Source organism: Condylura cristata, unplaced genomic scaffold (assembly GCF_000260355.1).
Source record: "Condylura cristata isolate star-nosed mole 26May11 unplaced genomic scaffold, ConCri1.0 scaffold00004, whole genome shotgun sequence".
NCBI classification, from domain to species: Eukaryota; Metazoa; Chordata; class Mammalia; order Eulipotyphla; family Talpidae; genus Condylura; species Condylura cristata.
Window position 1 is genome coordinate 59,880,856 of NW_004567105.1, and position 17,754 is coordinate 59,898,609.

The 17,754-nt window shown below is 55.2% G+C and overlaps 3 protein-coding genes across 3 annotated transcripts in view; 2 read left to right on the forward strand and 1 right to left on the reverse strand.

The window, feature by feature from the left end:
- PCBP4 (poly(rC) binding protein 4) overlaps nucleotides 1-741 on the forward strand; it is a 17,241-nt gene extending 16,500 nt beyond the window's left edge. The window contains exon 13 of the mRNA XM_012735266.1: nucleotides 659-741. Within this exon, the coding sequence (XP_012590720.1) occupies nucleotides 659-680 (22 nt within the window). The 3' untranslated portion in view covers nucleotides 681-741. The remainder of the gene's footprint in view (nucleotides 1-658) is intronic.
- Nucleotides 742-2,346: 1,605 nt separating this feature from the next.
- PARP3 (poly (ADP-ribose) polymerase family, member 3) lies at nucleotides 2,347-8,331 on the reverse strand. The gene is made up of 11 exons (XM_004676575.2): nucleotides 8,155-8,331; nucleotides 7,327-7,511; nucleotides 6,610-6,735; nucleotides 6,212-6,400; nucleotides 5,869-6,001; nucleotides 5,549-5,775; nucleotides 5,152-5,301; nucleotides 4,884-4,970; nucleotides 4,449-4,626; nucleotides 2,900-3,055; nucleotides 2,347-2,532 (listed from the first exon to the last, which is right to left on the reverse strand). The coding sequence occupies exons 2-11, from the start codon at nucleotides 7,507-7,509 to the stop codon at nucleotides 2,363-2,365; spliced, it is 1,599 nt and encodes a 532-aa protein (XP_004676632.1). The 5' UTR covers nucleotides 7,510-7,511; nucleotides 8,155-8,331; the 3' UTR covers nucleotides 2,347-2,362.
- Nucleotides 8,332-9,004: 673 nt separating this feature from the next.
- On the forward strand, nucleotides 9,005-16,063 carry RRP9 (ribosomal RNA processing 9, small subunit (SSU) processome component, homolog (yeast)). Its single transcript, XM_012735268.1, has 15 exons — nucleotides 9,005-9,140; nucleotides 9,407-9,489; nucleotides 11,942-12,051; nucleotides 12,331-12,398; nucleotides 12,471-12,512; nucleotides 12,744-12,870; nucleotides 13,444-13,568; nucleotides 13,651-13,743; nucleotides 14,100-14,200; nucleotides 14,283-14,417; nucleotides 14,501-14,563; nucleotides 14,771-14,916; nucleotides 15,006-15,085; nucleotides 15,710-15,783; nucleotides 15,895-16,063. The coding sequence occupies exons 1-15, from the start codon at nucleotides 9,048-9,050 to the stop codon at nucleotides 15,986-15,988; spliced, it is 1,434 nt and encodes a 477-aa protein (XP_012590722.1). The 5' UTR covers nucleotides 9,005-9,047; the 3' UTR covers nucleotides 15,989-16,063.
- The last annotated feature ends 1,691 nt before the right edge of the window (nucleotides 16,064-17,754 follow it).

Here is a 17,754-nt window from a genome sequence, read left to right on the forward strand (position 1 = left end):
GGAGGCTAGGAGGCTAGGGGGCTAGGGGGCTAGGGGGCTAGGGAGCTAGGAGGCTAGGGGGCTAGGAGGCCTGGAGGCTAGGGGGCTAGGGGGCTAGGAGGCTAGGAGGCTTGGAGGCTTGGAGGCTAGGAGGCTAGGAGATGGACAATTCTGAGCACGCATTTTAGTATATACCAGGCTTTTGGGAACTATGTTCATGTTCTGCACATTGAAAGAAAAATAGGTCAGTGAAGGTGGGGGAAAGACCCCTAAAATAAATAAATAAATGAACCTACATATATTTCAAATTAATAACACAACTGCACTAAAGGAAAATAAATAATTCATAAGTTAACGTTTGATCATCAAACCTTAGTCTACGGACAGAAAGATAATCTTGACTAGTGACTAGAGTCACTAAAATTTGAGCTCTGCTTAGAAAGCTTGTTTGTCACAATGGCATGAGTATAACAGTCCCTAAATGCCTTTTTATGTGGGACTGAGAAGAAAATTTCTGCGTGTGTGGGACGGGTGGAAACCAAGGTTCTTATCATTAGAGCAGGAAGGTATAAATAAGGATTTGGGGAATATGGAGGAAGCCTGCAGTGTTTCACTGGAACTGGAGAAATACACACACAGATGGGTTTGTCTTCATTTATTTATGGATACTATTTCCTAGCACTCTTACTACAAGGCCATAAAGGCTCCAGTGCCAAGGAGCATCGCCATTAGCCAGAGACTGAATTCTAAATTGCCCTTTCCTGCTCAAGAGAACGAAGCCTCCTTGGAGAAATGGCTAATTTCAAGTCTGTGCAAGAGGAGCCTGAAACATCTGAGGCCGGAAAGGAAGGGACTGCTCAAGAATTGATAGTGACACAGAAGTCAGCTTCAAGGACCTTTATTGGTCACATCTGGGGTAGTCTGGGGATCAAAATAAATAATGGGCTGTATAGTGACCTGCATAAAATAAGAATCCATGAATACATAGTGACAATAAAGGGGAATATTAGTTAATAAATATGAAAAAAGGGTGACATCAGGTAACTACCTTTTACAACCACCTTAGCAAAAATGGATTCAGATAATCACTTTCAGGTAAAAATCATCAATGGATATTAAAAGCCAGTGGGTGAAAGTTAATAAGGACCTGGACATTCATATCTCAAAATATTTTCCTATAGATTCCTGGGAAATGGTAACAGGAGAAATGCTCAGTGGAGAAACCTGTAGACACCACCATAACTAAGCAATCAAAGTTAGCATCACCAAGCAAGAGACGTGTCCTCTCTGATGTATATATTGAGGACACATCATTTATGTACTCTCCCTGCCCAAAAGGTAATACCTGAATCTGATCTTGACAAAACTTGGACAAAGCCAAATTGAGAGAAAGTCTGTAAGACAACTGTGGTATATTCTTCAGGAGTGTCAGGAATGCTAACCATGAAGGAAAGGCAGAGGAACGGTGTCGGGTTAAAGGAGACAACAGAAATACGACAGCCCAAGGCAGAGTCTGAGCGCGGGCTGGATCCTGACCTGCTCCCGGCATCCTTCGTCTGTAGACGGGTTACTTGGGGCGACAGTGGGCATTCCTTTGCTGACTGCAGAGCTGCGCCCCTCGGATGCATGTTCAAGTCATTTATAATACTCAGTAGTAGGACACATGAGGACGGTGAGACATGGAAACTGCTTGACTTGTTTGGCAATATCAGGCCTAAATGACAGGTTCACCGGGGGTTCTCCAAATGGCTAATTTGGGGTCAGAGTCCTCTTTGAAGACTCAGTTATCAGAAGAGGTTGGTGGTTGTGGTGATGGATATAAAGCTGGTTGGGGCAGGCGTGTGTGTGGGTGCATGCACGCGTGTGCGTGTGTCCCACACCAGCCGTTGCGAGCACATGCTCCCTGGTGTGGGGCTGGAGCGGCGTGATGAGTTGCCATGGAGAGAGGAGGTCCGGTCTAGTGCGGCTGCAGTGCAACAAGGAGAAGCTGGGGTGGGGGTGGTGGGTGAGGGAGTGAATACATGTTTAATGACCTTGCTTGTGATGGTGATCAGACCTCTTGGATGGGCAGTTTGGGCCAGGGTGCACAGCCGGTGGATGTGGGGTCTGGCCCACCGTGGCCTGTGCCCCTCTAACCACACAGCCTTCGATGGCTGCTTCACCCATATCCCAACAATAATGCCAGTCCACCATGCCCATCACTTAAGGAGGTGGGATCCTGGGGCACAGCAATACCAAGACTAACGAGGATTGGGGGACAGTGGATGGGACACAGAAGGGAGATTTGGGAGCTAGAAGGGGCATATGAGGACATCAGAAGTGGGCAGGAAGACTGGAGATGATGGTCTAGCGCCCAGTAGGGCCTGGGGGCCAGGGCGGCAGCTCAGAGGTGAACTTCCAGCAGGTAGCGCAAGCGGCACTGGCTCTCTCGGTAGATGAGGTACTCGCTCTGGGAGAAGCTGGAGTTGCGGAACTCTGGACAGGTTACAGGTTGGCCCTGGGGCACTGCCACTCGCTGGCCATCCAGTTCCAGCTCTGTGTCCTGGGTCGGATCTGCAGAGCACAGCAAGAGTCACGGGTGCCCGAGGGTCACTGGAGCTGGACCCCAACCGTGAGTCCTGGCCCTCTATGCCGTCTACCTCTGTTTCAGGGAATGCCAGCTCATTCCCACCTTTCCAGTGTCTAAATCATTGCTCCTCGTCACATCTCTTCTCTGAAGCCCCCCTGGATGCCCAGGAGTGATTTGTTGCATCAGCCAATGTTTGTTGAATGACAAAGTGAATGACTGCAGAGAGAAGGCCTACTTGTTTTGGTCCCTCTCAACAGCCCCTTCCTTGCTCACCTGCTCCCCAAAAGCCTCCTGGTCCCCTATCTCAGCCTCACCTCTGTCGCCAGGCCTACCCAGCTTCCTGGGACTCACCGGGCTCGGTGTGGCCTCGTGCAATGACACTGTCGAAGCCAGGGGGCGGCTGCTTCAAGCTGGGCTCATCGATGGTGATGTGGTGCTCTCTGCCCAGGGCCACCTCACCCAGGAACATGTAGCCGATACAGTGGGATCCGCAGGACATGCCCGTAACTGGGGGACACAGGGCAGCTCAGGCGGGCAGTTTGGCCCCTCCTGCTGGACTCCCTGGGCCCCTCTACACTGTTGTTACCTCCTCTGGTGTCAGTGCTCCATCCCAGAAAAGTGCCCCCTCTCCCACCCTCAAGCACCCCTTGTCCTGGCTGTGTGCCTTCACGCTTTCTGCCCTCAATCTCGGGCCCTGGGCAGCGGGGCCTCTGTCCCTCCAGTTTTCCTCACCAAGCTAAAAAATGGCTTCCCGGTGACCAAATCTGGGGTGGGGGCTGATCTCCCTGGCCTGCTCTGCTGCCTTTCCACTGGCATCCTTCACTTCTCACCCTGAGGCCTGCTTGAACTGGCTCTCCTGAGATCACCCTCCTTCCTTCCTTTAAAAAAAAATTATTTACTTATGAACAAAGAAATGGGGTACAGGCCAGAGGTGCAGGGGCGGTGAGAGGATTCACCAGAGACACAGTGGGGTGCAGAACAGGCAGACTGATGAAGCACACTGCTGAGGGGAGCAGCGGGCAGTTAGGAGAGGTCTGCCGCGCCACGTGGGTCAGAGGCAGGAGAAGCCCGCCACACCATGTGGGTCACCTCCCTGGCTGGGGATCGAACTCAGGCCCAGGTTGCAGCTAGTTTCCAGTGCTGCGCTTTAACCTGGTGCACCACCAGGGAGGCTCCTCCCTCCTTTCCTAAACTCCTCTGCCTTCCTAGAGGACCCCTTGGCTTTGGGCAATCTCAGAATAGCCTAGAACTTCAGCCCCCTCTGTCCTTCAGTGCATTTTGGGCCTTGCTCTTTTGGATGGGTGGGTGGTACCCAACCAAGTGAGCCAGGTCCAAGGACAGATGGGCTGACCTTCTAAGATGCTCTAGGGCTGACCAAAACCCAGGCTGAGAGGTCAGTCTAGGGAGGGCACGTCAGTGAGGGCACCTTTGGACAGAAACTTGGGAGTCATTAGAGACACCCCGAAACTTCCCCCTCTCCTTCCCCACCTCCACTGGCTTTGGTAGCATCACACCGGATGACAGCAACACCACCCCTCAGCCTCTGCCTCAACCATGGATCCTGCCATGTACAAGTCCACACGGCTCTCTTGATCCTCGGCACCACCACGGTGCCTGCCCACATTCTATGGTATATTATCAGCTGTACTGGAGACTCTTTCAGCCCCTTCTGGTCTGGTTGCCACGCTCATCTTATCTGCATCCCTCCAGGAAGCTGTCCCTGACCACTGGGTGCATTCTGAGTCTCCCCCAACTCCAGCATGCCCTGCTGAGCACTCTGATCAGCAACAATTCAGTGTTTCCTCTCCAGGGCCCACCATGCATTTCCAGTGGACAAGGGTAGGGCCCAGTCCTCTAGTGTCCCCATACCTGCCCAGAACTTGGCCCTGGGGTGCCTCACCATAGCCAGCTGACTTGCTGTTCTCCGAGGCAAAGTAGATGCCCTTGCCAACACGGCCACCAGAATGCGGCATGATGCGGAGCCCGCTGGTAAGGATGGCAGCCACCACTGCCACGTTGGTGCCATGCCAGAGTAGCCTCCGGTTACCCAGCTTGGAGTGGGCCTGGAACCTGTCTCCCTGAAGGGGAGGACATCGGAAACAGAAGAGTCATGCCAGCTAAGCTCAGGCATTTCTCCCTGCTTTGCAGAGGGGGTGACCAAGGCCAAGGGGACCTCTGTTCACGCATACACATTCATGCACACATGCACAAGGCCTAGGCCTGGTGGACAGTGGTCAGTGTGGCTAAGTGGACTCACTAAGGGCAGAAAGGCTGAGACATCTCTCTAAGGGACAAAGTGATGATGGGGGCAGAGTTTGGGGGAACTTGCCCTCACCTCCCCTTCTCTGTTCACTTTCCACACGTGCTGAAGAGCAGGGCACCTGTAGTTGTTGCCAGTCTGTTTTAAGTATGTAAGTATCACCTGTGGGGAGAGCAGAAGTTGGGCGCCAAGGTTGAGAGGCATGTGAGTGACCGCCACTAGACCTGTAGTTCCGGAAGTGTTCCTCAGGTCTTTGAGACACAGGCTAAGGGCGAGGGACTCTTCTGGGTACCTAGAGGGCAGGTGGGCAGAGATAATGGTGCCTACTGTGAGCCCGGCCCACCTGGTACTCTGGTGCCTTTGAGTCCAGGAGCTGGAGCTGGCATTTGAGGAGCTGGTAATCTCGGTCCAGGGGGTGCGGCACCTCCTCCACTCTCTCCTCCTCCTCGGGAGCTGCCTGCAGGGTCTGGGCCAGCTCAATGTCCGCCAGCACCTAAGGCGCAGGGCATTGGCAGCTTGTCTGCCCACCTGATCCCAGCTCCCCCCCCCTGCAGGTAACACGGCCACCCCACCTGTCCATCCACCTGCTCGTCCCCTTCCATTTCTCCGTCTGTCCTTCCACTCCCTTGTCCTTCACTCTGCCCACTGCAGTCTCTCGGTGCCCCCTTGGCCTCCTGTCCCCATAGCCCTTGCCCTGTCTGTCCAGTACTGCCAGTGCCTGCCCACCTGCCAGCCCTCACCAGCAGCATGTCTTTCTTGGCCTGAAGAAGTTCAGGGGAGTTGATGAGTGGGGGCCGGTTGCGGCCAAAGTTGTGGGGGATGACGGTGTAGAAGTGGGAGGACAGCTCCTCCAGGCTGGGGCCGCTCTCTGTGGGGGTGTTCAGGGCCTCCTCCAGGGCCTCCAAGGCCTCGAAGCCCCGTGCAATCTGCTGCTTGCTTAGCTTTCCCAGGGGCATCTTCTTCACATCTGGGGGGGGGGCGGGGAGCAGGGAGACTTAGCCCCCCCTCCCCATCCTGTCTCCCAGGCCCCTGCCGCCCTGCCTGGTCCCTCTCCCCTCACCCAGGTTCATGAGGGCCATGGAGTCCTTGAACATGTCCTTGCTGAAGATGTTGGTGATGAGCTTCTGTGTAGCTGCATCCAGAGAGCAGGGCCGCACCCGCTGAAGCACGGCCTTCACTGGGCCTCCGTCCACCTAGCAGAGAGGACACAGGGGTGCAGGAGCAGCTGTACTGGCTCCTCATTGGAGCAGGCACTAGACAGAGGAGGGTCAGACTGAGGCCAGAGCAGGGACATCTGGGCCTGAGTTTACACAGCGGGGCTGTGGCCGAGCCCAGCCGGCTGGGTCTCTCCGTCCGTCCCTTCCCTTGGCCCAGCACCCACCCGCCATCCCAGGGCATCTTACCTTCACCACAGCTTCCTGGGTGTCCTCCTCTGCCTGCACTTCGATAAGTGTGTACTTCCCGGGGTGGGCCACAAAGTGCTTGCGCTCTGCCCAGCTGTTCTTGGTTTTGTCCCGAAACTTCTTCTCAAAGTCCTTCTTTGCATCCTCCAGTGATGTGAAGTGGCTGAGCTTCGACTGGCCCACCTCCCCCTGCAAATGACAGTCCTCAGGGGCATGCCCACCACAGCATTTGTTGGTCTCTGCTGTGCCAGAGCCCGTATCTAGCAGCCTGGCCAGGGGGTAGGTGGGAAGCAGCTGTGGCCTTTTGGGCAGAGTAAGCTTGGGGACAGGAGGGAGCAGGGGGCAGGAGCTGAGCGAGGAAGGGTAGGGAGGAGGCAGGCGAGGGCAGTGGCACTTACCACACGGCCCCAGCGGTTCCAGCAGACAAAGCCGTCACCTTCTTTCAGCAGCTGGATGATGTAGAACTTATTGTTGTTGCTCCCAATGTTGGTCTGGTTTAAGGTGCAGTCATAGTCTTCATGTACCTGGAGCCAGAGAGGGCTCGGGGAGGGAAGGCTGGCTCGGGCTGCCCTGGCATGGGACGGGTCCCAGCGGCACCACACTGGTGGGGGCTGGGCAGGGCAGGAGTCAGCTGCTCACCAAGGTCTGATGGCACTGGGCCTTCAGAGGGGGCAGCTTGGAAAGCATGAGGGGTTAGGGTTTGGTCCTGAGGGGATGAAGTCTGAGGTGACATAGCTAAGGTTGGGCATGGGGTATGGGAGGATCTAGAACATGGCTGTGTCCTGGGTGGGGGAACCTGAGGGGGACATGGTTCTTCCTCGGGCATTCAGTAGGGACACAATCCTGCCCACCGAAGGATCTCGGGGACATAGCCCTCCCTTGGGGACACTGGATTGAGGGGGCATAGTTGGGGGGACCTGAGAAGCTCAGAGACCTGCCCTGGGTCTGAAGAGCAGACAAGACTTCCTGCTATGGTGGGATACAGCCCTGCCCGACCTTTGGGATTTGGGGAGAACATAGTTTACTTAGGACACTTGAACTACAGAGACAAGCCCTGCGGACTAGGGAGCAGGTCTGAAAGTATTTGTACTTTCAGAGGGGGGCCTACAGCTTACCTGGATCTCAGGATTGCGGCTGAGTGGGCACGTGGGGTCCACTCGGACTATGCGCTTCTCTGTGGGTGCCGCCTTCAGGGTTGCCGCGGCTGAGCGGAAGCTGTCCTCTGCCTCTGTCCCCTGCCGCCCCTTCTTTTTCTCAGGGGCCCCATGTGATGTTGAAAGCTTGCGCTTCGGAGCCATGACTGTTCTGGGGCACAGAGAGGGCTCAGGTATCCATGGCCTCTGCACCCTTCCAAGCTGGCACAGCACCAAATTTGCCGCACCCTGGATCTGCCCTTTGGCAGTCTGCCCTGCCTCCACTGTCCCCAATCCCAAACAGGCTCTCTGCACCTTAGATATCCCCCTCTTCCAATCACAGGGGCCAGGCCAGTCTGCCCACGTCTAGGAAGGGTGGTTCCCTACCCTGACTAGTTCTCCAGTATATCCAGAGGTATTGAGGAAAGAGAAAGAAGCATCTTTCCCCTCCCACTTCTAGGCTCCTCCTCCCTCCAGAGCTAGCTCTGAGTACTGCCTGCTCCTCCCTCTCAACTAACACCACTTTGGCATGTTTGCGGGCTGAGTCACCCCAGCTATGGAGGAAAGTGGGCAGTGGCTCCCTGGGGCAGCACTCCTAGGGCCAGATCCGTTTGCCCCTCTAGAACTTGAAACCCAGTGGTGCGACTTTCATTTGGGGCTCAAGAGATCTAGGGTGTCAGCTAGGGTCCCAGATCATGGCCTTGGACCACAGAAGAGCAAGGACTGGTTCCACCCTGCGCTGCCCAGCCCTGCCCAGCCTTGCCCAGCCCTGCCCAGGGCTGCCGGCAAAGCCTTCCGTAGGGCACTCACCTAAGAGAAGCAGTGACTGGGAGAAGTGGCTGCCACAGGGCCTAGTGTCAGACCTCCTACAAGCAGTCAAAGTTCTAGGGTTCCCTCTACACTTTAGCAATCCTCAGTAAGCCTTAAGAGTGACTTAGGGAGGGACTTTCCGCAGGGGGGTGGGGTGGGGGAAGAGGGAGGAGGGACAGGGGTGTGCAGGGAGGGGGTGTGTAGGATTCTAACTACTTGACCACTAGTCGATGAGTCAGAGATGGGGGCAGGCAGAGGCCAGCGGCCTGTCCCATGGATGGGTGGACACTTGATGGAGACATAGCCAAAGCCAAGGAGACTACTGTGTCCTTAACGCTGCTCGTCTGGCCTGCGGCATACAATCCGCGACCACCGGATGCAATAATGACCTTGGGCCTGAGTTCGTGCACTAACTCCCTCTCCCTGAGATTGCCTGGATCCCCCCGTTAACTAGCGCCAGCCTGGTTCACCCTATCCCAGCCCCTGACGGGGCGGAGCCACACTCTGAACACAAAACCCCGCGTCTCCGACGCCCCCTAGCGTCCATGTAGGGCGCAAACGCACTGAGAAGGGACTTCCAGATCGACCCCTCCCTAGACCCACGCTAGCGGCAGAGCGCACGCGCCGCAGTCTTGGCCGGAAGCGCGGGGAAGAGACTCTTCCTGGAGGCTGGAGTTAGAACCAATAGGAAATCTAGAGGGCGTGGCTACAGGCTCTTATCCTATGGTTGTTTGAGGGCGTGACCGAGACTGCTGATCGACCCAATGCAGCCCTGGGAGGCGGGGCCCGCCGGACGGCGAGAGCCTATCAGGGCGCCGGGTCTTGCCAGACCGCCCGGTTGTAGCCGCCACGTGAGTTCCTCTGCCGCTGCTGTGACACACACGGCGGGCAGCATGTCGGGGACAGCTGCGGCTCGTAAGCGGGGAAAGCCGACCTCAGGGGCCGGGGCCACTGTTGGTGCCGGAGCCAGTAAGCGGCGGCGGAAGGTGAGATGGCTGTTCCGCGGGTCGGGGTCACTTCCGTTACCCGGACCTCAGGGCTCCGGCGCCCGTCCCCACGCCGGCCCTTCTCCGGGACCCCCGCCGGAGTGCCCCTTGTCCCTCTCACCACGGGCCGAAGCCTGGAAACCCTTGTTTTTGAGCCGGGGCCACCTCCTTTCCCATTCCGGAGTTCTCGAGAGACCGAAAGGGCCTCTTGGTCAGTACCGGCGTGGTGGACACACCTTGCCAAAGAAATATCGTATAATTCCCAGGCCGACTCTGCTGGGGACAGGGGCAAGTCCAAGGGCGGCGGCAGGATGAATGAGGAGATCTCCAGCGACTCTGAGACTGAGAGGTGAGCTCTTCTTTTCGAACTAGTGAGAAGGAACACCGAGGCCTTTGGGGTGTGGAAGACTGAGTGGGGGCAGAGTTGGGCTAAGAATCCAGGACTCTTGGCTCTCAGTCATGACTCTTAGAGTTTCTGACCCTGAGAAGTACCTTCTTCCGTGCAGGGTCCGTGTGAGCAGAACCTCAACCCCAGTGGGAGACAGGGAGGCTTCCTTGACTCATGGTGGGTAGTGAGCACAGGCCGAACTCACAGGCAAGGAGGTGGCGGAGGGGGATACGAGAAATACTGCCAGTTCTTCGTTCTGTTTTTCTGCAGTTTCATCATTACCTGACTCAGTGTGGGCCAGGCACTGGCTCCCCTGTTTAGAGTGTAGAGATGAACAGGCAGGTGAGGACAGAATGTGTTGTAGTGGGATGTAAATCTTAAAATTCCGTGTTCTCCGAATAGAATAGGGGACATTTCGGTAGGATCTGGTGAGAGGAGTCCCTCATGGTGATAGGGAAGGCATTCAGGGATCAGAGAAAAAAATCAGGGGTGTAAGTGAGCCTGGAAGATGGAAAAGATGGAATGGCAGGTGGTGGGCACTTGTCCACCAGATTGTGAAGGAGGGCCTTGAATACCTCCTTTATTCTGCAGTAAGGGAGGACTTGGGGTGTGTCACAGGGCTTCAGAGGGGGTGAATGAGGTATCAGAGCTTATCTTGTGGAGTGCAAACTTTCATATTAGGAAATCGTAGTGTCTTCCTTAAGAGTTGGTTTTAGGAATTCTGCTTCCAAAATTGAGTATGTGTTGATTTGAACCTGTCCATGAAAGATTTAACATGTTTTTCTTAATCCTAAGTTGCTGTGCGTATATGTGTCTGCCAGGCTCACTGTTAAGCACTTTTAAATATTTTAAAAATGCGTTATGAAATGTATTAGGTACATAAGACCTGGAAAGGACTTGAACTATAGAGTACAGGGCGATGAACCTCTGTGCACCCATTTTTTCTGTTAAGAACTAGACCATTTGCAGAACTGTAGAAGTCCCAACAGCTGTTCTTGACTCGAGTTAGTAATTTTTTGGGTTTCTTTCCTTCTCTTCCCTCATTCCCCATATTTTTATTCAGGTGGAATATATGTACAGCAGCACTCACCTTTTCTGTGAATTCTGATCATGCAGTTATGTAGCTACCATCTCATAGAAAGGTTTTATCACCCTTCAAAATTCTCACCTTCTCTTTCCCCAGCCCGGTAACCACCTTCCCTAGAGTTTTACTTTTCCCAGAGTGTTATATGTGTAGAATCATAGCGTACACTTCCCTTGATTTTCTTTAGAGTTCTGTCTCCCATGTGTGGATCTTTGAACAATAGATTGATTAGCTTGTATAAACTGGGTAGAAAGTGGGAGCTTGGCTGTGTAAGGGAGGGGAAACACCACCCTCTTGGCTACACACTTATTGGGTACCAAGTCATCTCTGGGGGTGGGGGCGGGTTGGTTTGGCCTTGGCCAAAATTCCTTGAGAATTTTCATGGGTCCCTTCTGGGAAAGTTGTGGGCAAGATCATGAATGAGTCCTGGGAGACAGTTGAGACCCATGAGAAGCAGGCACATCATAAGAAGGAATGGATGAGCTGGGTTTTCCACCGAGATCCTGTGACCTACTAGTTCTTAGGAGCAAGTCAAAGTAGAACCTGTCTTGAATGAAGTGAGTGTTCTTAGCTGGTCAGGGATTGGGCTGTAGAGGGGAGAGCTGGAATGTCATCTGCAAAGGTCAAGCCAAGACAGTTTCCTGCTTCACCCAGAATCTCTGTCCTTCAGATAAAGGATGGGGTGACGATAGTCCCAATGTGTCTGCCTCTCCAGTGCTTGGATTGGATGCGGCTGGCTGCTCCCTCATGCCTGGGGCGGTTATCCTGGAATCTACCTTTCCTGCCTGTGTTGGAAATGTGGTTTCTTGGCTCCCAAGCCTTTGTCATTCTGAGTTTACCCTCTTGTTTGGGAGCACATCCTGCTTCCTCAAAGGAAGGAGAAAGGACACTTTTTGTGATGCCTTCTAGATCTGACAGTGTCTCCATCGGCGGTGGTTTGACTGGCTTGGCATTCAGGGATTAGCACTTTCCTTGAGAGTTTCATGTGCGGCTGCTTTGTTGTCCTGCTCTCAATGTTCCTGCTGAGATGTCTGAAGTTATTTTGGTTCCTGACCCCGCTTGACTTTTCTTGGAAGCCTGTAGACCCTTCTCTTTCCGAGAGATTTCACAGTGATCTCTTTGGATTTGGGGTCTGTTTTCACCTTATGTAAGGCACTGGATGGGACCTATTCCATTTGGTAAGTCTTGTCTCTGGGTTTTCTGCGTGTGGGGTCATTGGCCATGTAGCAGACAAGGGATGGGGGTGGTTAAGTGGCAGGGGGAATAGTGAGGGGGCAGAGTCCTAATGACTGGAGGAACCCTTCAAACCCAGCTGCCTTCTGCTCACAGCCTGGCTCCTAGGAGGACTGAGGAGGAGGAGGAGGAGGAACTAGAGGAAACTGCACAGGAGAAGAAGCTGCGCTTGGCCAAGCTCTACCTTGAGCAGCTCAGGCAGCAAGGTGAGCCTGTGGGTTGGGCAGGGAGGGCTGGGGCCTGTGCCTACGCCAGTCCGCTGCCAGGCTGCTGGTACCCTGTGTGGGGGACAGGCCAGATCTTCAGGGGGCTCTAGTCTGATTTGATAAGTAAAGGAAGGGGTGGGCAGAAGGAAACCATCCAACCCATTGCCAGAGGCGGCCTGAACTTCCTGTGGGTCCCAGGCCTGAGGTGTTAGGATGGGGCGATAGGAAAGGGAAAAAGGAGTCTTGACCTCAATTTACTTTGTTCGATCTGTTTTACAGAGGAGGAAAAGGCTGAGGCTCGAGAATTTGAGGAGGACCAGGTGGCTGGGCGCCTGAAGGAGGATGTGGTAAGTGGGAGGAGGTGGAGGAGGAGCGGGGCCGTCTTTTCCTGGAATCTCATCCCTTTCTTCTCCATGCAGCTGGAACAGAGGGGAAGACTCCAGAAGACAGTGGCAAAGGAGGTAAGTGGACAGGGCACTTCGGTATAAAACTGGAGGGAATTGTATTGGGAACCCCACTGGTAAGGTCTTTGCTGTGGGATATGGCAGGCCCTTGGGCAGAGGCAGATAAAGCTTGGTCTTTGCTGCCCTGTGCCTGGTTCCCTTCTGGCCAGGGCGTGGGAAGGGATGGCAAGTATGTGTGGAGGGTGCGTTCGTGTTCTTAGTTGTAGTGATTTGGCCCTGCCTGCCCAGATCCAGGCCCCAGCCCCGGCTGACATTCGAATCTTACGGGGTCACCAACTCCCCATCACATGTTTGGTCATCACCCCAGACGATTTAGCCATCTTCTCTGCTGCCAAAGACTGCACCATTATTAAGTGTGAGTGAGTTCCTGGGTTAGGGGTACAGCCCTTTGGGGTCTTCTGGGAGGGCTGGTCTTGGGAGGAGGCGGTCATCAGGGCAAATGGAAGCCCAGTGGGTGGAGATTCTGGAGGCAGGATTGCTCCCAAGGGGGGCAGTTGGGTGACCAGATGTGGGGCTCGTGAGCTCCCTGTCACCATCCATCACTGGAGACAGTTGATCACAGAGGAATGATGATTTTATGAGATGTGAAGCTGACGATGGGCGCTTGGGCAGATGGTGTCGAGGCTCTGCCCGGTCCTGGAACCGAGGTGCTGAGTCCTGGCCTTCAACAGCTGGGTGGTGCCCTCGTCCACCTTTGGTGTTGGGGAGAACTCGCACCATTTTTCCAAAGGACTTCCTGGCTGCCCTTTGTGGTGCTGGTCATCACTTAGCAGGTTAAGAAACCGAGGCGATCTGTCAGGGTCTCAGTGGCTGAGCCAGATCTTCTCACCTGAGTCCAGGGTTTTTTCTATGGCCTCGTGCTACCCTGTGGAGAGGTGCCTGGTCAGCCCTGCTCCCCATTCCAGTAGCCTCTCTCCTCCCCTGGCAGGGAGTGTGGAAAGTGGAAGGAAGCTTCATGTGATCCCCCGAGCCAAGAAGGGTGCCGAGGGGCAGCCCCCTGGCCACAGCAGCCACGTCCTCTGCATGGCCATTTCCTCTGATGGCAAATACCTCGTAAGGCAGGCTTGGCCTTGGGATGGGTGAGAGGCTTAGGGGCACAGTGGGTGCCCGTGGCCATTGTCCTCAATCCCTACAGGCTTCCGGTGACCGCAGCAAGCTCATTCTCATCTGGGAGGCCCAGAGCTGCCGGCACCTGTACACCTTCACAGGACACCGTGACGCCGTGTCGGTGAGCTGGGCCTCCCTTGGTAGACAATTATGCAGTGCCTAGTGAGCCAGGCCTGGTGCCGGGCCCTGGAGGAGGGGGTGACTGAGGCACAGGCTCCCATTCTCAGCAGCTGCACTTTGGTGTAGTGAGAGGCACTGTAAAGTACCTAGGTGGTGGAAGGGGTGAGGAGACCGTCCAGCTTGCTCAGGGAGCAGGAAGCCCCCCCAAGAAGGCTCCAGCTGCTTGAGGATGGGTAGGGGTGCTCCTGGCTCCAGACAGGGCTGCTGGGCCACTTTGGAGAGGGGCTGGCTTCTCTCCAGGCCTGACCTCTGTCGTGCCTGCCCAGTCCAGGACCCCCTGCCTCCCCACACCCACAGGGCCTGGCATTCCGCAGAGGCACCCACCAGCTCTACAGTACCTCCCACGACCGCTCGGTGAAGGTGTGGAACGTCGCGGAGAACGCCTATGTGGAGACGCTGTGAGTGTGTGGGAAGAGGGTGTGCGGGTGTGTGTGTGCGAGTTCCGTGCGATCCCCCTTCTCCCTCTGTCTCCCCGTCCAGCTTCGGGCACCAGGATGCCGTGGCAGCGCTGGATGCCCTGAGCAGGGAGTGCTGTGTGACAGCTGGGGGCCGCGATGGGACCGTGCGTGTGTGGAAGATCCCCGAGGAGTCCCAGCTTGTCTTCTACGGCCACCAGTAAGGCGGCGCCAGGCCAGGTGGGGCTGGTGGGAGCGGCCGGGGTGGGTGAACCCCTGCTCCCACGCTGCTCCCTCCTCCAGGGGCTCCATCGACTGCCTCCAGCTCATCAACGAGGAGCACATGGTGTCTGGCGCAGATGATGGGTAAGAGCTGCCTTGTGGATGTCTCCTTCCCCTGCCCCCGGCTTGCCTCATCGAGTCCCGTGGGAAGCTGTGGTGGACCTTTTCTACATAAGGGTCTGTGGAGCGCTCAGGTGGCCTCTCTGAATGCTACGACTAGTGTGCACTTGATTCCTTCCCCCTACGTGGCCTTTCTGCTCGGCCCCCTCATGTCGTGCTCCCTGTCCACAGCTCTGTGGCCGTGTGGGGCCTCTCCAAGAAGCGGCCACTTGCCCTGCAGCGTGATGCCCATGGGCTAAGGGGGGAGCCGGGCCTGGAACAGCCCTTCTGGGTGTCATCAGTGGCAGCCCTGCTCAACACAGACCTGGTGGCCACAGGTGAGTGCCCTGGGTTTCAGAGAGCAGGGGTTTGCAGGGTTGGCTAGGGGGTTAGGGGGTGCGGCACTCACCTGTGTTCTATCCCCCAGGCTCCCACAGCTCTGGTGTGCGGCTTTGGCAGTGTGGAGAGGGCTTCCGGCGGCTTGACCTTCTCTGTGAGATCCCCTTGGTGAGTTGGCTCGAATGCATATGTTTGCCACACTGGCAAGGCCCTTGGTGCTCATGGCCCTTCGAATTAGCCTCATACTCTTCCATGCCAGAAGGCGCCTCAGAGCAGGGCCACTGTGATTTTGCTTTAGTCCCAGCTGCTAGCTCAGGACCTGGCCAGGATTCTCCCTCCTCCTGCCTCTCCATTCTTTCCCTCCTCTCCTGTCCTGGGCCCTACTCTGGGTCTAGGAGCACAAGGCACAGAGCACTGTGGGCAGAGGCATGGAGGGCCTGGTGCTGTGATTGTTTCTGCACGATTGGTGCCAGACTGGTTGCCAGGCTAGGGTGAGTAGACTTGGGTGACCCAAGGGAAGGTGGCAGGATCTGTCAGTGACGTCTGAGAGTGCAGGGCTTAGGTCAGCTGTGTTGGTCTTGAGGTCTCCAGGCCCCGGGCCATGCCTGCCACACTCTCGGCGCACAGTCATTCAGTCCTCATGGACTCCACCTTACAGCTATTGCTTACTCCCCCTTCCCACAGATGTGGTCGCTGAGGCCCTGAGGGTAAGGGGCAGAGACCTAATACAGGCCTGCGCGGCTGAGGGGAGGGAGCTGCACGCACGCTGACGTTGTTCTTCCCTCTTCTTAGGTGGGCTTTATCAATAGCCTCAAGTTCTCCAGTGCTGGGGACTTCCTGGTCGCTGGGGTAGGCCAGGAGCACAGGTATGAGGCACCCCTTGAGGGGTGAGGGTGGGACTGGGGGTTGCCGGGTAGAGGAGCAGGAGCCTGCGTGGGGGCTGGGCCGGGCCTCAGCTGCTCCTCTCTCCACTGCAGGCTCGGCAGATGGTGGCGGATCAAAGAGGCTCGGAACTCTGTCTGCATCATTCCCCTCCGCAGGACCCCCAGATCCCCCGCTGCTGGCTCCTGACACCCTCATCCCTTGTATTTAAGCACCCCGCAACCAAGCCATGCCTCCTTTGTATTAAAAACCTTCTCTTTTTGGCCTTGTCTCCTGCAGCTTCTTGGGTAGGGAAAGAGGAGGGATGGCAGGGACGGAGGGATGGGAAGGCCTGGGGAGGGACAGTCACTTAGTTCTGCCCCTCTGTTGGCCTGTTGGATCTTTTTTATCCCTTTCCAGGTAACTTGGGGAAGTGACCTCAGCCGGCTCCTGCCTTCTGGTTCCTGAGTATTCTTTCTGACCTCATGATGCAGGTGTCCACTCACTGCTGCAGCTGCTAGGGGTGGAAGCGGCTGGCCTGCCCTGAAGAAGCCATGGCTGTCCATGGCATGTAAGGCCTGGCTGTGGAGTCTGAGGACTGAGACAGCCCCACTTGCAAGTCAGGCTGAACCCCCCTGCCCCCCAACCCTGAGGGCAAGGGGGGCTAGGTGTGGGTCCCTGCTCTGCTTACTGTCTGGGGACAAGGCTGAGTTGGGAGTAGCGCTACCTTTGGTTCAAGTGACAGGCCACACAATCTGTCACAGCAGTGACTGCCAGTTAAACATGTCCAAGGAATGTTCATTTCCTGATTTTACCAACTGGATGATTCACTCCTGCTCTGGGGTGATGCCAAAGAGAAGGTGGAGATGGCAGTTACGGCCATGGAAGTGAGAGGAAATGTTAAGGACGTTGCTCTCAGCCGTCCCCTTGCCCCCGCTGGCTCTCCAGGGGCAGTGTGGGTTGTTCTGGGCAGGAAGCCGCCAGGCTCCCCTCCTGCTTCCAGGCACATGGGGCTTCTTCCTCACAGAGCTGCCCCTGCCTTCATCTTGGGACCAGGGGGGTCACGTTTAGATTGAGCCCCTGAAAATCAATCAGGATGTTGATAGCATTTACTCTCTGTGTCCTGCATCAAATTAAGCTCATCAGTAACTTAACCCTACCCCCTAAATAACTGCAAGCAAAGCTGAAATGCCCCTTAGGACACAAACCCCTTGCCTATTTGCACATTCCCAGAGGGAAATTAAAATTAAAAACGTGTGCCTGTGCCCTTGGAGCTGAAACTGAAAACGGTTTCTCCTGTGGCTTCTATTCTCAGCCTTGGTCAGCTGTGTCATGGGGCTTTTAATTAAATAAAACCCAAAAAGTATAACTTCTTAAATACACAGTTTAGTGGTGTAAGTATATTCCTGTTGTACAATGGAGCTACAGTATCTTTTCATCTTTCAAAACTGATGCTCTGTAATCATTAAACAGCTACCCACTTCGCTGTCCCCTAACCTCTGCTAACTGCCAGTCTACTGTGTTTCTATGGACGTGGCTACCTCAGATGACTTACACAAATGGAATCACGCGTAGTGTTATCGCTGGCTTACTTTACTTAGCACCCTGTGCCCGATTCATCCATGCAGCCTGTAACAGTGTTCTTTTGAGGGCTGAGGGATATTCCAGTGTACCTCCCTGTCTGTCTCACATTTTGTCTGGCCACTCAGTGGTCAGTGGACACTTGGGTTGATTCTATCTCCTGACTTTTGAACAATTTTGTTAAAAACATAAATGTGCTTTCAGTTCTTTTGGATATGTATACGCACGCTCACGAGTGGAACTGCTGGATCCTGATTAGTTCTATTTTTAAGTTTTTTAAGAGCTGCTGTTTTGCATAGTGTTTGCCCCATTTTGCATAGCGCACCAGAATCCCAATTTCTTCACAGCCACAGCCGCACCCTCACCAATACTTGTCATTTCACTTTCCCTTATTT